The following is a 13,547-nucleotide window of genomic DNA, read 5'->3' on the forward strand; positions in this document are numbered from 1 at the left end:
AAAATTAGGTCCCCAAATTGACGGGTGCATAAAAACCAGGTTCCCACATTGCGTAATGCATCAAAATTAGGTTCCCAAATTGACGAGTGAATAAAAACCAGGTCCCCGCATCGCTGAATGCATCAAAAATAGGTCCCCAAATTGACGGGTGCATAAAAACCAGGTTCCCACATTGCGTAATGCATCAAAATTAGGTTCCCAAATTGACGAGTGAATAAAAACCAGGTCCCCGCATCGCTGAATGCATCAAAAATAGGTCCCCAATTTGCCGGGTGCACAAAACCAGGTCCCCGCATTGCTGAAAGCATCAAAATCAGGTTACCCAAATTCTCGAGTGCATAAGAACCGAATAACAATCTGAATAATGTCTCTGCAACAGCAAATTCTGCGGGCTCCGACCACAATATTATTTAAAAACTCTCTGTTACGTTTACGCCTTACGTTTAAAATAAATAGAGGGCTTGTTCGTTCCACAGTGGACAGAGAAAGCGCGGAGGAAAACGATTCCTTGGTTGAGTTTCAGTACCACGCGCCAAGCCGAAATAACTGAAATTCCCTGAATACTGGTTGGTTTCTCAAGTACCAAGTCACTTTCAATGATAACTGCAAAAAAGCACGACTGAGGTCCCCACATAGTACTAACAGTACCAGTTCGTCCTAATTAGAAATATTAGGTCCCCACTTTGATAAGTTTGAAATGTGCAACTTTTAAAAAAAAGGAAATCAAACGTTTTTTTGCCGAAATTGCTTACCTTTAACTTCCTCCAAACCACTGCATACCGTATTATTATGTTTAATTAATGGATTCCAATACTCCCCACTTTGTGGGAAAAGACCAAAGTCCCCACTTTGAGGGTTTGGCAGGAATTGATGAGTGAATGAGTGAATAAATGAATGGATGAATGAATGAATGAACAAATGAATGAATGGAATAGAATAGTAAATTTCATTGATGATGTTCTTTGAACAGGACTAGAAGACATCGATGAACCTGCAGAAAGAAGAAGGTCCCTTTGTGGAAGAAGCGAAGAAGGAAGGGGCAACCCTCCTCTAGATCAGCTTCCCTCTGGAAGGAATGAAGGTACTCATGGAGCTGGTGACTCCCATCCACCTCCGCTGCCAACAGTTAGAACTGATGGATCTGCTGGTACCCTACCACCTCAGCTGAGACCAAGAAGCGAAGAAGGAAGGGCCAACCCTCCTCTAGATCAGCTTCTCTCTGGAAGGAGTGAAGGTACTCATGGAGCTGGTGACTCCCATCCACCTCCGCTGCCAACAGTTAGGACTGATGGATCTGCTGGTACCCTACCACCTCAGCAGAGTCCAAGAAGTGAAGAAGGAAGGGCCAACCCTCCTCTAGATCAGCTTCTCTCTGGAAGGAGTGAAGGTACTCATGGAGCTGTTGACTCCCATACACCTCCGCTGCCAACAGTTAGAACTGATGGATCTGCTGGTACCCTACCACCTCAGCTGAGACCAAGAAGCGAAGAAGGAAGGGCCAACCCTCCTCTAGATCAGCTTCTCTCTGGAAGGAGTGAAGGTACTCATGGAGCTGGTGACTCCCATCCACCTCCGCTGCCAACAGTTAGAACTGATGGATCTGCTGGTACCCTACCACCTCAGCAGAGTCCAAGAAGTGAAGAAGGAAGGGCCAACCCTCCTCTAGATCAGCTTCTCTCTGGAAGGAGTGAAGGTACTCATGGAGCTGTTGACTCCCATCCACCTCCGCTGCCAACAGTTAGAACTGATGGATCTGGTGGCACCCTACCACCTCAGCTGAGACCAAGAAGTGAAGAAGGAAGGGCCAACCCTCCTCTAGATCAGCTTCTCTCTGGAAGGAGTGAAGGTACTCATGGAGCTGTTGACTCCCATCCACCTCCGCTGCCAACAGTTAGAACTGATGGATCTGGTGGCACCCTACCACCTCAGCTGAGACCAAGAAGTGAAGAAGGAAGGGGCAACCCTCCTATAGATCAGCTTCCCTCTGGAAGGAGTGAAGGTACTCATGGAGCTGGCAACTCCCATCCACCTCATCTACCATCAGCTAGGACTGATGGATCTGGTGGCACCCTACCACCTCAGCTGAGACCAAGAAGTGAAGAAGGAAGGGGCAACCCTCCTCCAGATCAGCTTCTTTCTGGAAGGAGTGAAGGTGGGAGGGGGAACCCTACTGCAGAACAACGTCCCCTGAGTAGAAGTGAAGCTACTGGTGGAGTTGGTGGCTCCATTACACCTCAGCTCAGACCAGACGAAGCTTTTCCAGATTTTCTGCATAGCTTCGCCAAAAAAGTCGGCATAAAATGGAAGTTTCTTGGACGACACCTTGGTATTGAAGATTGCACTATCGAGGCAATAGATGATGATTATAAACACACCGAAGAAAAAGCAGTACAAATGTTTTCTAAGTGGCAACAAAAGTGGGGAGAGGAAGCAACGCCAGCAAAACTTAAGGAGGTCCTTGAAAAGAAATTAGAGAACAGACAACTTGCCGAGGAAGTTGAAGGTGAATTTAAATTAAGAGAGATATTTAGTAGAGTACTGAGTACTGAGGTGTGCTTTCTCAATGTTCTTGTAAAAGGATAAGAATTTAGTACCTATGTTGCTGGCACACCTGACATAGTTTTGCTTTAGATGGTGAAATATACAAGTTGTATAGTACTGAAACTGCGAGCAGTCCCCCTATTTCCCTTGGTCAATGTCCGTCTGTCTGTCCGTGTCGATTGGCCGAGGAAGATTGCTTACGAGTCAAAAGTCCCTGGGGGAGGGGGCTGGAAAGAAAGGACGAATCAGACTGTCCGTGTCAATTGGCCAAGGAAAATTGGTTACGAGTCGAAAGTCCCTGGGGGAAAGGCTTGGGAGGGAAGGACGAATCTTCCTTGGCCAATCGATGCGGACAGACAGACGGACAGTGACCAAGGGAAATTAGAGGGACTGCTCGCAGTCTGTATAGTACTTAGCATGGAAAGTACACCTATCAGAATGCAGAAATCAAAACAATGTTGTATATTCGACGGTATTCTATTGTTCCTTCCCATCAGACATTGCCCTGGGAATTTTCATTAGTCGGGGAGATGAAATAGTTAATATACAGTGCTTTCTCGTGACAGCAGCCGTATCCCGGAATATCCCACGTATGTATAAGCTTAAAAGTACCTCGTGGGATATGACACTTCGGGATTATTGATCAGAGCATAACTAATGATCAGGACTGAACACCGTAAACAGATAGCAGCGAAAAGAATGTACAAAGTAATCACCAATAAAAAAATTTTTCTTTTCAGAATGGATGAGGGCCGGCGAGAGCCGTACATGATGATTTCAAAGATTTTCATAGGTATCTGATTCATCTTTGTGCTAGAACAAAATTAACTGCTCTATAGAAACAAATATGCAGTTTTCTTACACTTCATTGCAAAACAGGCTGCGGGCGTTTGTATAGCGTATTTATAATGCATTGTATTTAAGCCCCATTGAACTTTAGGATTTTGGCGCTATATATATGATTTATTCTATTCTATTCTATTCTAAACACCGTTCTCCACTCACTACTAAATGAATATGAAGCTTTCTTTCAGATCGTATACAATGTGTTAGGCTTGATCAAAGCGTGTCCAAGTGTCTTCCCGTCTGTGCAGGCGTCCCACAGGAACTAAGTTGGGACCAATCTATTTAATATCATAGTAAATGACCTAGAATTAAATCCCCACGTTGCTCCGTCTGGAAGTATGTTGATGGCAGGCGTTTTAGGGTGGGTTCCACATATATAATACGCCAGTGGACCCAGGCCTAGTTGAATGAATAGATTTCATCGCCTGGGCTTGTATTTATATCATAGAGATTATTATAAAACAAAGACTATTCAGTGAAAAAAAGTTCTTTATGCTGAGTTAAAAGAATGTCAGAGTGCAAACCATATATCAGAGTGAAACAGCACTAACTAATTAGTACAAAATAGCACCAATGAAACAATCGAAAACAAAAGAAATACAGAGTAGAAAGAGTAGTGTTATTTAGTTTTTGTGCTATTTCACAGATATATGGGTTGCACTCTATTGTCCAAAATGTTCGCGTAGTCCAGAGCTAGTAAGAATTAGTGATTAGTTTACTGTATTGTTTGCTATCAATCATGTGACTTTTTTGGAGTTAACTTGGGGCCAAACGAGCAGTTGACTGAGGGGCAACTAGTGGATGTTAAGTCAAAACATGTCAAAATAAATCTTCAAACTATTGTATTTGACTATTTCTACGACATGAAACCAGAAAACAAGAGATCAAAACAACCTCCAATATTCTACAAAAGAATAAAAATCCTTTTGATTATTACTAAGCTTGAAGCATGCAAATAATTGCGGACTGTTATCAGAGCCTATTATATGTGTATTATCAAAAAAAAAAAAACTATTATCTGATAATAGTTTTTTTGTTTTTGACAGATATCGAAAAGAGTACAAAGACTAAAAGCGTGCAACCTATTAAAACTTTACTAAATAGTATTCAATTATTCTAGTTTATATTGTTTTCTTTCTTTCAAAGTGCTAAATAGTACGAAGTACTGGATACTTTTAGTGTTTGTACTCTGTGGGGAGTAAGAATTTATGTAAATAGATGTATAATTTAACTGTTAGACCTGACCATAGTTAATACAACACCTAATTAGAGATGTTCCGTGTAAGCTCACTAACTCACTATTTATGATAATGTGAGTCAAAATATGCAAATGAGTTTAACTAACCACCCGATCAGGCATTGCGTGTACGAAACTGACTGTATTAAAATCATAAACACTTTGTTCTACGAATTAAAAAATGATATTTCATTGAAAACAAAAACAAGTCAAAGTGACATGAATAAATAAAGTGCCATTAACATTCACTAAGGCCCTATAGGGACTTTGGTAATATCTCATGTCTCAAACTGTCTGAAATAGCTCTATGTGGCGTTGTGCTAGAAATGTGCACAGCTCCACAGCAACAGGTTGGAACCAGCGTGGGTGACGCCAGAGAGATCCTATAGCTTTATAAGTCTTCACATGTCATTGATCGTATGCTCCACTGAAACACGGTAGTGAGTTGGGTGTCGGTTGAATTTCTGGGCACGGCGTTTTTTTCCTATTCTCATTTGTCTGATTTGCTGCTGTCGAAACGGTGTCACAAGGGGTTCTATATCAGGGTATCCTTGATCGGCTAATGTCTGGCTATAATGGCTAATAATGACGATGTCCACTATAAAAATCACGCTGTGGTTCTACCCGTGGCCTATATATCCTGTGAGGAGTACCATCAATGCACCCTACCGCGTTTGGAAACGATTCCCAAGAGCCTCGCATAACATTCCATTCAGCTATGGTGGGCCAAGTAACTTGACTTTGAAAATATCTCCAAAGAACGGGAACTACATGATAGACAATTGCCGATACAGTTTGAGTGCTTACATCAAATAACAATGCAAGGCTATCAAGATAGGGATACTTTCTTAGCCAGATCATGACCAGTAACACTTGATTTGTCATATTCAGTTTTCCTCTTCTCTGCCTCTGTCTAATGTTCCCATTTCTATTAGTACGACATAATTGTGGAGAAACATCCGCTAACTATCTGTTCTAGTGTCTAGGGTAATTCACCAGTATTTAGCCAAAACAAATATCGATGTCGACGATACATGGTGAACACGTCACGCCCATAAAAAGGTAAGTGCGGTCCAAAGGGAAGACGGTTGATCAATGAAATGTTCGACTCTGTCAACGGAAGACCGCACAGAGAAATTAGGACAAGTATCAAAGGAACTACAACGCGCTGCAAACAATTTTGAATATTCACAAGCGAAGACGTGTTTATATGGTGTCAAAAGAGGCAAAATAGTACTAAACAGCATAGAAAGTTCAGGGGGGGGGGGGGGGGGGTAGGGTATGGGTGTTCCACCAGGACCTCAAAACCCTGACCCTATCCCAGACCTAAAATTTTGATTTTACATACCCTACCCCAGACTAAAACTAAGAATTGTACACCCTATCCCAGACTTAAAAACGGAAAAGACGGTTATTCAATAGATTGCAATCAATACTTACTAACGTTTTTATTGTTTTTGTTCCGGCACATACCCGTATAGCAAATATAGGGGAGTACCCCCCCCCCCCCCCCGGGTCTTTTTTCTTCTTACATGATTCCTCCTCTTTATCTTCGACATCATTCAGTTGATGAATTACAAACTGAATAAAAAAGACCACAAGCGAATGAGCGCATTCATCTTGGAGTTAAATACCTTAGTGAGTAGGTGTGAAAATGAACAATGCTAATGTTAATTGTAGCAAGAGCGCAATGACATTAGCCAAGAGAATATGAGCTAAGAGAAGGAATCCCTCCTATATAGCCTTGTAACCATCATGTGCACAGTTTGATGCTATTTTTAAACCATTTGTTTTTCTGTAGTTCATTTTCTCTTGCATTAGCTTACTGTGAAAGTGTTTTTTTTCGTCATTTCTCGCAAGCTACATAAGACGAGCTAGTTACAAGTGAAGATAAAAGAAAGGATCCTACATGAGTAGTACGGATAAGTCAGAGCAAGGTATTTGTGAAAATTTTCATTTTATGGGTCGAGTTATAAAGAAAGTGTTTTGCTTAGCCTTTGTTTCATGTGTAACACAGAACGTGTCAACACTCATTCTTCACTTATGCAATGCAAATTCTCGTATACAGGTCCATCTCGTAAGCGTACTAGAATTACGAATCCAGAAAAAGAATTGGTTCTTCGTTGCTATAAAGAACAAAATGGACAAAGCTGGGAAGAAATCCTGGAGCACGTGCGAGACAACCTTGATTCCCTCCCGTTTAACTTATGTAGCGCCATATTGGATTGAGCCCGCACTATATTTTTTCGAAAAACCGCATTCGTCATTACCACAGGAAGCCCATTTTTTACCACAGGAAACCCAAAATATGAAAGCCGCGCGCTTGCGCGCATTTGCCGTGCTCCCTTGGTTCGGGAGGAAGTTAAGCTTCCGCTGATACTCTTTTGTCCTTCGGTCACGAGAACTGCTGGTATTCTTTCCTTCCCTCGCCATATTCAACGGAGAAAAGACGCGTACAGCAATGGCTAGAGATATTCAACTTTCACAAAATGAAGATTTCAAGTTCCACGATAACTGTAAACAATTCGTATTTGCCGTAAAGAAGCTCAAAAGCAGACCCTCCCTGAGAAAGATGACGTGCTATCGACGATCTTATCGACGATGTTTTCGAGGGCTGAAATCTAATGGATAGCCTTCGTTATCCACAAAAATATATCCATATGAGGTAAATCAGGAGGTAAATATTGAGATGTTATTGCAATGATGATTTCAAAGTAAAAGTATTTTCCAGTCTTTCCAGAACCATAAGGGAAGTGTTCACAGGAGGCCCAAGAATCATGCCCAGAGCCCCCGTCCTTCGCCGCAGGCTCTGGGTACGAGATTGCACAAAAATATAAACTGCTTACTCATCAACTACTTCAATCATTTTCTTTCTTTCTTGGCTTGGCGACATTCGCGGCAGACAGAGTGGAACAATATAGGGATAATCCCGTTCGTTTGGCTCTCCTACACGCGATCTTCTAAGATTACTTAAATCTAAACTATAAAGCAAAGGTTTAAAGGTATTAACAAACAAAACAAAGTCACTGTAAATTAGAGAAAGACGATTTAGCGTCGCTCTAGCTTACTCCGACGAAGGACTAATAAGTTCCGAAGCGTCAGTTCCCATTAATCTCTTCACGGTGATTCAATTTATCTACAAGTTTCTACTGTTTTATTCAGAAACACCGACGCAGTCCACGCTAGTATTCTACTAGTAATATCATCCACCTGGTTTAGCTGAAAATTTGGCATGCAAATGCTGCATGTAATGAGGATGAAAATACATTAACTTCAAGCATTCGTATCAGGTGAGAATCTTTAGTATTAAGTGGCTTTGTGGTTGAAGAATGTGTAGTAAGTTTAATGTTTTTTCTAAGGGATAAGACTATATGAAAAGACGAAAAGACTGTGTCTATATAGTTGCTAGTCGCACCATGACTTGGGAAACTTAACTACGTTTGCTTCATTATGAAGTTACAGCATGTAAACGTAATAAGGTGTAAAATATTGACAAGATTAGTATTAATAACACATTTCATTTATCACAGGAGTTAAAGATAGCTATAATCATCTTATAATCATCGTAAAAACCCAAAGAAAACCTCAATCAAAATGGGAAGCACCTTCAGTAACATGGTTGTTACAACACTTCTTAGTTCAGTGAGTAAAATCATTCATTCATTCATTTTGATAATATTAAGAAAATAAGAATTTTGAGTTAGTTGATTCACATTGTAAGTATTAAAAACTATTTCAGTGAATAAAGATGAAATATTTGAAGGTTTTGCTTATTCAAAGCTGTTTTTTAGGCTGTTTTCCAGGCTTATCTGCTCTTGAAGTATTTCCATGTAATTCCAGGGCTGTCAACTCTCCCCGATAAACCAGGAGTCTCCAGATTTGGGACCGTGTCTCCCAGTCTCCAGATTAGAGTATCAAATCTCCCTGATAATCCCCGAAGCTAACCATTTCTTGTCTTGTGAGACTAGACTTTCACAACCATAAAATTCCAATTATTTCATGTTGTTTGTGTTGTTTTACATCGCTAACAAAATCAAAACATTTCTCATAAACTGTTCTTGCAAGCAGGCCATTGTAATATAAGTGATAATCTGATTGGTCAGAAATAAACCCATCACATCAAATGTTACAAAGCGAAAGACGTCTTTTCGCATGCTTTTTGACGTGCTGTGACGTCATGTCCCTTCCCTATCAATTCTCCAGATTTGAATATCTCGGGGGTTGACAGCCCTGTAAATCTCACTTGAATTGAAATGCAATTGTGGACAGGAGAGTAAGCAGTACATTTTCACTGAGTTAAAAGTATGTTTTCTGTCATTGAGCATGATTTGCATGGCCAGCTTGCTTCAAAAAAATCTCTGTTCATTTAGTCATAATTTTCCAAGGCTTCTCATTCATTCCTGGAGAGATTTTGCATATTTTCATGTGAAAAGACAGGACAGAAAAGGAAAGGCAGTAGTGTTTTTCATATTGGCTGTGAATCTGAAGTCTAAAAGAATTAGTTTGAAGTTTCCTTCAATAACAACAACAATAACTTTATTGTGTCCAAAGAAAGTAAATTAAGTACAAAAATTATCTTATTTGGTATATCAGTTGATGAGAGCACAGACATTTAGAAATAGCTTTAGAAACTAGTCGAGCTAAATGTCTGGGCCATGTGGAGTAAATCGATGCCTTTTTTGCTTTGCACTCGTATGTTTTGCAAATCAAAGCCTCACATTCAGTAACTAGTATTTTTAACTGTACTATGTATACCATTATTGTTGAAGTGCGAACCACAAACTTTAATGATTAGCATTCCAATAACTGTCAATCCAAGAGTTGCAATAAAGGAAACAATATCTTGAGGGAGATTTTAGATTGTAAAGGATTAAAATTTTTTAACTCAGTCCAAAATTTCTCTCAAGATAAATATACACTGTGTTTTTATTGATTGACGGTTGTTGAAATGCTAGTCGATGAAGGAGACATCAAACTTCAATAATAACGGCTAGCAAACTAAAGCTAAATTCATTCAAAAATAAACATGCAGCATGACTTGTACTTTTGGCAAGTATATAAACATTTTCCTGACATCACACCAACATTTCTATTGCTGAGTCTGTATTGTTTTGACTTTTAAGTTCCCTTAAAAATGTTGGCATTGTTTGACATGCATGGTTCATAAGCATTCAGTGAACATTTTTCGGCACTACACATGCACATTTACAATTTTCATACACATTTAATTTCCATCAAATTATTACGACACATGAACATGGCAATGTCCTTTCACTCGTAAGATAAAAGTTTGCTGAATGCGATTGTCAGGCTCATTTAACTGGACCTTAATGTGTATGTGTTTCATGATCAAATGCTAACATGTTATCTTCAATACTAAAGATAATTAATTATTATTATTAAAGTATTAATTATTCCATTATTATGTTTACAGTGTTATTTGTTGATGTTTATCAAGGCAGCACCAATGTGTAATTTTGATAAATTAAAATATGATGAATTTGGACTTGGTTTGTGCAGTTCTAATGGTTCTGTCGCGATATGGAAATGTCGTTCATGTCCACCTGGTTTAGGGCTATCAGACGAATGCGGAAGAAGGTATGCTGCAGGAACTAAAGTTGACTGTGTTGAATGCATTGCCAATCATACGTACTCAGACACCTACAACATTAGTCAGTGCAAGCAATGTACTCGTTGTCAAGAAAATGAAGTTCAGATTGGACAATGTACACGAGAAAAAGACACTAAACGATGTACCTGTAAACCAGGATATTATAGGGATACACACACAAGAGACTGCAAGCCATGCAGCTGGTGTTGTCAGGACAAGAGTAATGATAATGTAGAGGAATGTAAACATTTGGAAAAGAAATGTTCCTTATATACTGCAAAATCATGTGATCCAACGACAACTTCTGCACCAACAACTACAGCTGATCCAACGACTCTGGCACCAAAAACAACTGTTCATACAGTAAAACAAGCTAGGACAGAAGAATCACAGAACAAATCCAATCCCACCACCTTTAATCCGAATGATTCAGAATTCAAAAGTACAACTAAGGGTTCTGAAAAACCTAAAGACATTTTATTGGCAATACTTGTGCCTGTCAGCATTGTCTTTCTAGCTCTTTTAATAGTATATTGTTACAAGAAACGAAGAGGTAAGTTTTTATGGTGGTTTAATGTTAAACTTGAAAGCTAGTACACTTTAAGTAAAATACAGCTATTTCAAAAAAGGTTGGTAAAGGTTTTGTTACATGTAACTTGCATATATATATATATATATGTATATATATGAAAAACATGCAGACAAAGTTTAGTTAAATTCCATATCATTATGACCTTTTGCTGATTGTATTCACATCTCACATAGTGCATGCTTGGCTTGGTATTCAGCATATGCAACATGCTACAAAACCTTCACCAATCGTTTTTGAAACAGTTGTATACAATGTGAGTGGCCAATCTTTATCTATGGGCATTTCCAATGGGAAGCCGGAGGTGAGTTGCAGCTAAGCCCATGCTTACAGATCTAGGATTATAATTTTATTTCCTGACTTTTGATCAATCACTGCCCTCGTTCAATATTCTATCAAAGATTAAACGCCTCAGATCTTCACCTAACAGCTAAATATCCAGTATAGAATAACTTTTTCCAAGGTTAAAGTGTACAAATGAAATGAAAACATACCAATCACCTTGCAAAACGTGCTGTACATTCTCCAAACCTGATTGTTTCCCGCCCAAAATAATGGAAGGAAAGAAGATTAGAAAGAAATGGTAAATTTTATTTTGTTTTACATTCAAATATGAGAGAAAGTAATTTAATGTTTTTTTTTAGCTGAACAAGCAGAAAGAAGTAACAACCCTACTCAAGAACAGCCTTTATTAGTAATACCTCAAGGGCATTCAAGCCAGCCTACGAATCCTGAAGCGGAAAGGGAAAAAGCACAGAAAAAAAAATTGATTCATGAGACATATGGTCCAAGAGTTGTGGATATGCCCCTTGACGTTAAGCACGAAGTATGTCTAATGCTTAACCCCATACAAAGGCTAAAAGCCAATGACTATCGCAGGGTAGCAGGGGAAATTGGCATGACCCACTATCAGATAAGGAATTTAGCAAAAGAAAACCCTATGGAGGATGTTTTTGAGGTGATGATCAAGCAAACAAAAAAAGTAGATGAGTTTGTAGATATTCTATTTAAAATAGATAGAAAGGATGTTGTTTTGATGATGTGTGAAATGGCAACACATAAATGATCTTAGTAATTGCGAGTAGGTCTGGTGGCCATTAGCACCAACCAAAAACTAAACAGATCAGAGGCAGATCTGGTTCAAAATTCATTCCTTTTGTTATTTTTATGCCTTATTGCTTTTTGACTCTCAACTTTGATACCCTCGACACTCAAACAAAAGCCAAACTCATTTATAGCTTGCATATTTTACACTTGGCATACTCAGGGCTTTCAGAATGTTTTGGAGTAGGTTAATGGTCATAAGTCTGAAGTAGCTGGCTGTGATCCGATACAAGATACAGAAGGTATTTTATAGAAAAGAAAAAGGAGCTTTAGGTTAACTTCAAGGCAACCGCTGGGGCTCTGGCAGCTGCCAGTTTATTCTGAAACCCCATTCCCAACATTCTACAACCTCAATGGACCCTACACAAAATTGTCTTGGATGCCAGGCTAACATGGAAATATAAATTCACAATGCCAAAAATTCCATCGAGAAAAAGTGTGATTTCTTTTGTATTTTCATGTAGCCTCCCATGCGTCCTCTTTGAGAAGGGACCATTATGAATTAGCTAAAATTTAAAACTTGGCTTACGTAGTATGGTTTTATTGAATTATGTTATTACTTAGCTACAAAATTGTGACAAAATACTCATAAATTGCATAGTAACAGGCAATTTTTACAGTCATGAGAGGAAAACGTTTGTATACACTGTAACTTGCACTGGGAAATTAACAGCTGCAATGCAATTAGGTGATAGCAAGTTTGCAGTTATCTATTCCAAGGTTGAGGAAACTGGGTCAAGTTGGCACTGCTATGCATTGTGGGACTATCTTAGGAGACAAAAAAGGTGCCATCTTGGAAATATGTCCCTTTAGACAACCCCAAAATGCATTTAAACTGAAATGTCAACTCGACCCAGTTTTTTCAAGATCGGAGTGGCTAATAATCTAGGTCAGAAAGGGAAAAAAAAGAAAAAAGGAATAACAAAGCAGTTAACAAACTACTGTAGTGGTAATTACGAGTTTGAGTAAAGAAAAAAAGAATTGAAAAAAAAAAAAAAATGAAAAAGAAAAAAAATGTTTTAAGCAATGAAACAAAAAAGCCACAAATTCTACATTCATTGGCTACTGTATTTTTTTACATGGAAGGTAGTTTTTAGTTACATAATTAAAACCAATGAATTTCTGCAATTCTGTTTTAAAATGGCAGGGCAATAATTACTATCACTATCGCACTTTTTGGTAGGTAATTATCTGTTTATTTTATTACTAACATATTTTAATTGCCATTCAGACAATATGCAAGATTGATTCCTTTTAGTTCTTCAAATCACCTGAAGACTTCCTTTTTGGATAAGAATTTGCCAAATGAATGAAGCTATAAAAAAAAGAAGTAAAAGCTTGCATATTCATTATGTTAATAACAAGGGCGGGTCCAGGGGGCTGAAGCCTCCCTTCAACAGAAAAAAAAACAACAAAAAACAAAACTGAAGAATTAGATGCTTTTTTTATTGTTTTCCATTGTGTTGACAGAAGAAACTCAATCAGCCCCCCCCCCCCCCCCCCAAATTTTGGCTGGATCCGCCCTTGAATAACTATGGTCTACAATGAGTGGACAAGTTGTAACTAATAAAAACTCTTTGGGGTAAATGTACAGGACACTTCATTCCATTGTATAACTT

The 13,547-nt window shown here is 38.8% G+C and overlaps 2 protein-coding genes across 4 annotated transcripts in view; both read left to right on the top strand.

Annotated features, from left to right (window-relative positions):
* Nucleotides 1–4,900, top strand: part of LOC148904555 (uncharacterized) — a 53,271-nt gene extending 48,371 nt beyond the window's left edge. The window contains exons 3-4 of the mRNA XM_089024589.1: nt 971–2,503; nt 3,282–4,900. Of these exons, the coding sequence (XP_088880715.1) occupies nt 971–2,503; nt 3,282–3,313 (1,565 nt within the window). The 3' untranslated portion in view covers nt 3,314–4,900. The remainder of the gene's footprint in view (nt 1–970; nt 2,504–3,281) is intronic.
* A 2,075-nt stretch (nt 4,901–6,975) lies between these two features.
* On the top strand, nt 6,976–13,409 carry LOC116292279 (uncharacterized). Of its 3 annotated transcripts, none has more exons than XM_089024594.1 (5): nt 6,976–7,301; nt 7,787–7,914; nt 8,155–8,266; nt 10,059–10,788; nt 11,469–13,409. In XM_089024594.1, exons 3-5 carry the CDS (start codon nt 8,219–8,221, stop codon nt 11,888–11,890), a joined length of 1,200 nt encoding a protein of 399 aa, XP_088880720.1. In that variant the 5' UTR covers nt 6,976–7,301; nt 7,787–7,914; nt 8,155–8,218; the 3' UTR covers nt 11,891–13,409. The 3 variants fall into 3 exon arrangements, with proteins under 3 accessions (XP_088880720.1, XP_088880721.1, XP_088880719.1); XM_089024595.1 differs by having other exon boundaries at nt 6,976–7,289; XM_089024593.1 differs by lacking the exon at nt 6,976–7,301 and adding an exon at nt 7,358–7,626.
* Nucleotides 13,410–13,547: the final 138 nt, after the last annotated feature.

Source organism: Actinia tenebrosa, unplaced genomic scaffold (assembly GCF_029948245.1).
Source record: "Actinia tenebrosa isolate PJP-AT-01 unplaced genomic scaffold, QUT_ActTen_1.0 PGA_scaffold9__36_contigs__length_13948895, whole genome shotgun sequence".
Classification (NCBI taxonomy): Eukaryota; Metazoa; Cnidaria; class Anthozoa; order Actiniaria; family Actiniidae; genus Actinia; species Actinia tenebrosa.

Coding starts and splice junctions, on each gene's coding strand:
- LOC116292279 (XM_089024594.1), top strand. CDS start 8,219: ATGGGAAGCACCTTCAGTAACATGGTTGTTACAACACTTCTTAGTTCA. Junction 8,267..10,058: donor TTACAACACTTCTTAGTTCA/GTGAGTAAAATC, acceptor TTATGTTTACAG/TGTTATTTGTTGATGTTTAT. Junction 10,789..11,468: donor TTGTTACAAGAAACGAAGAG/GTAAGTTTTTAT, acceptor GTTTTTTTTTAG/CTGAACAAGCAGAAAGAAGT.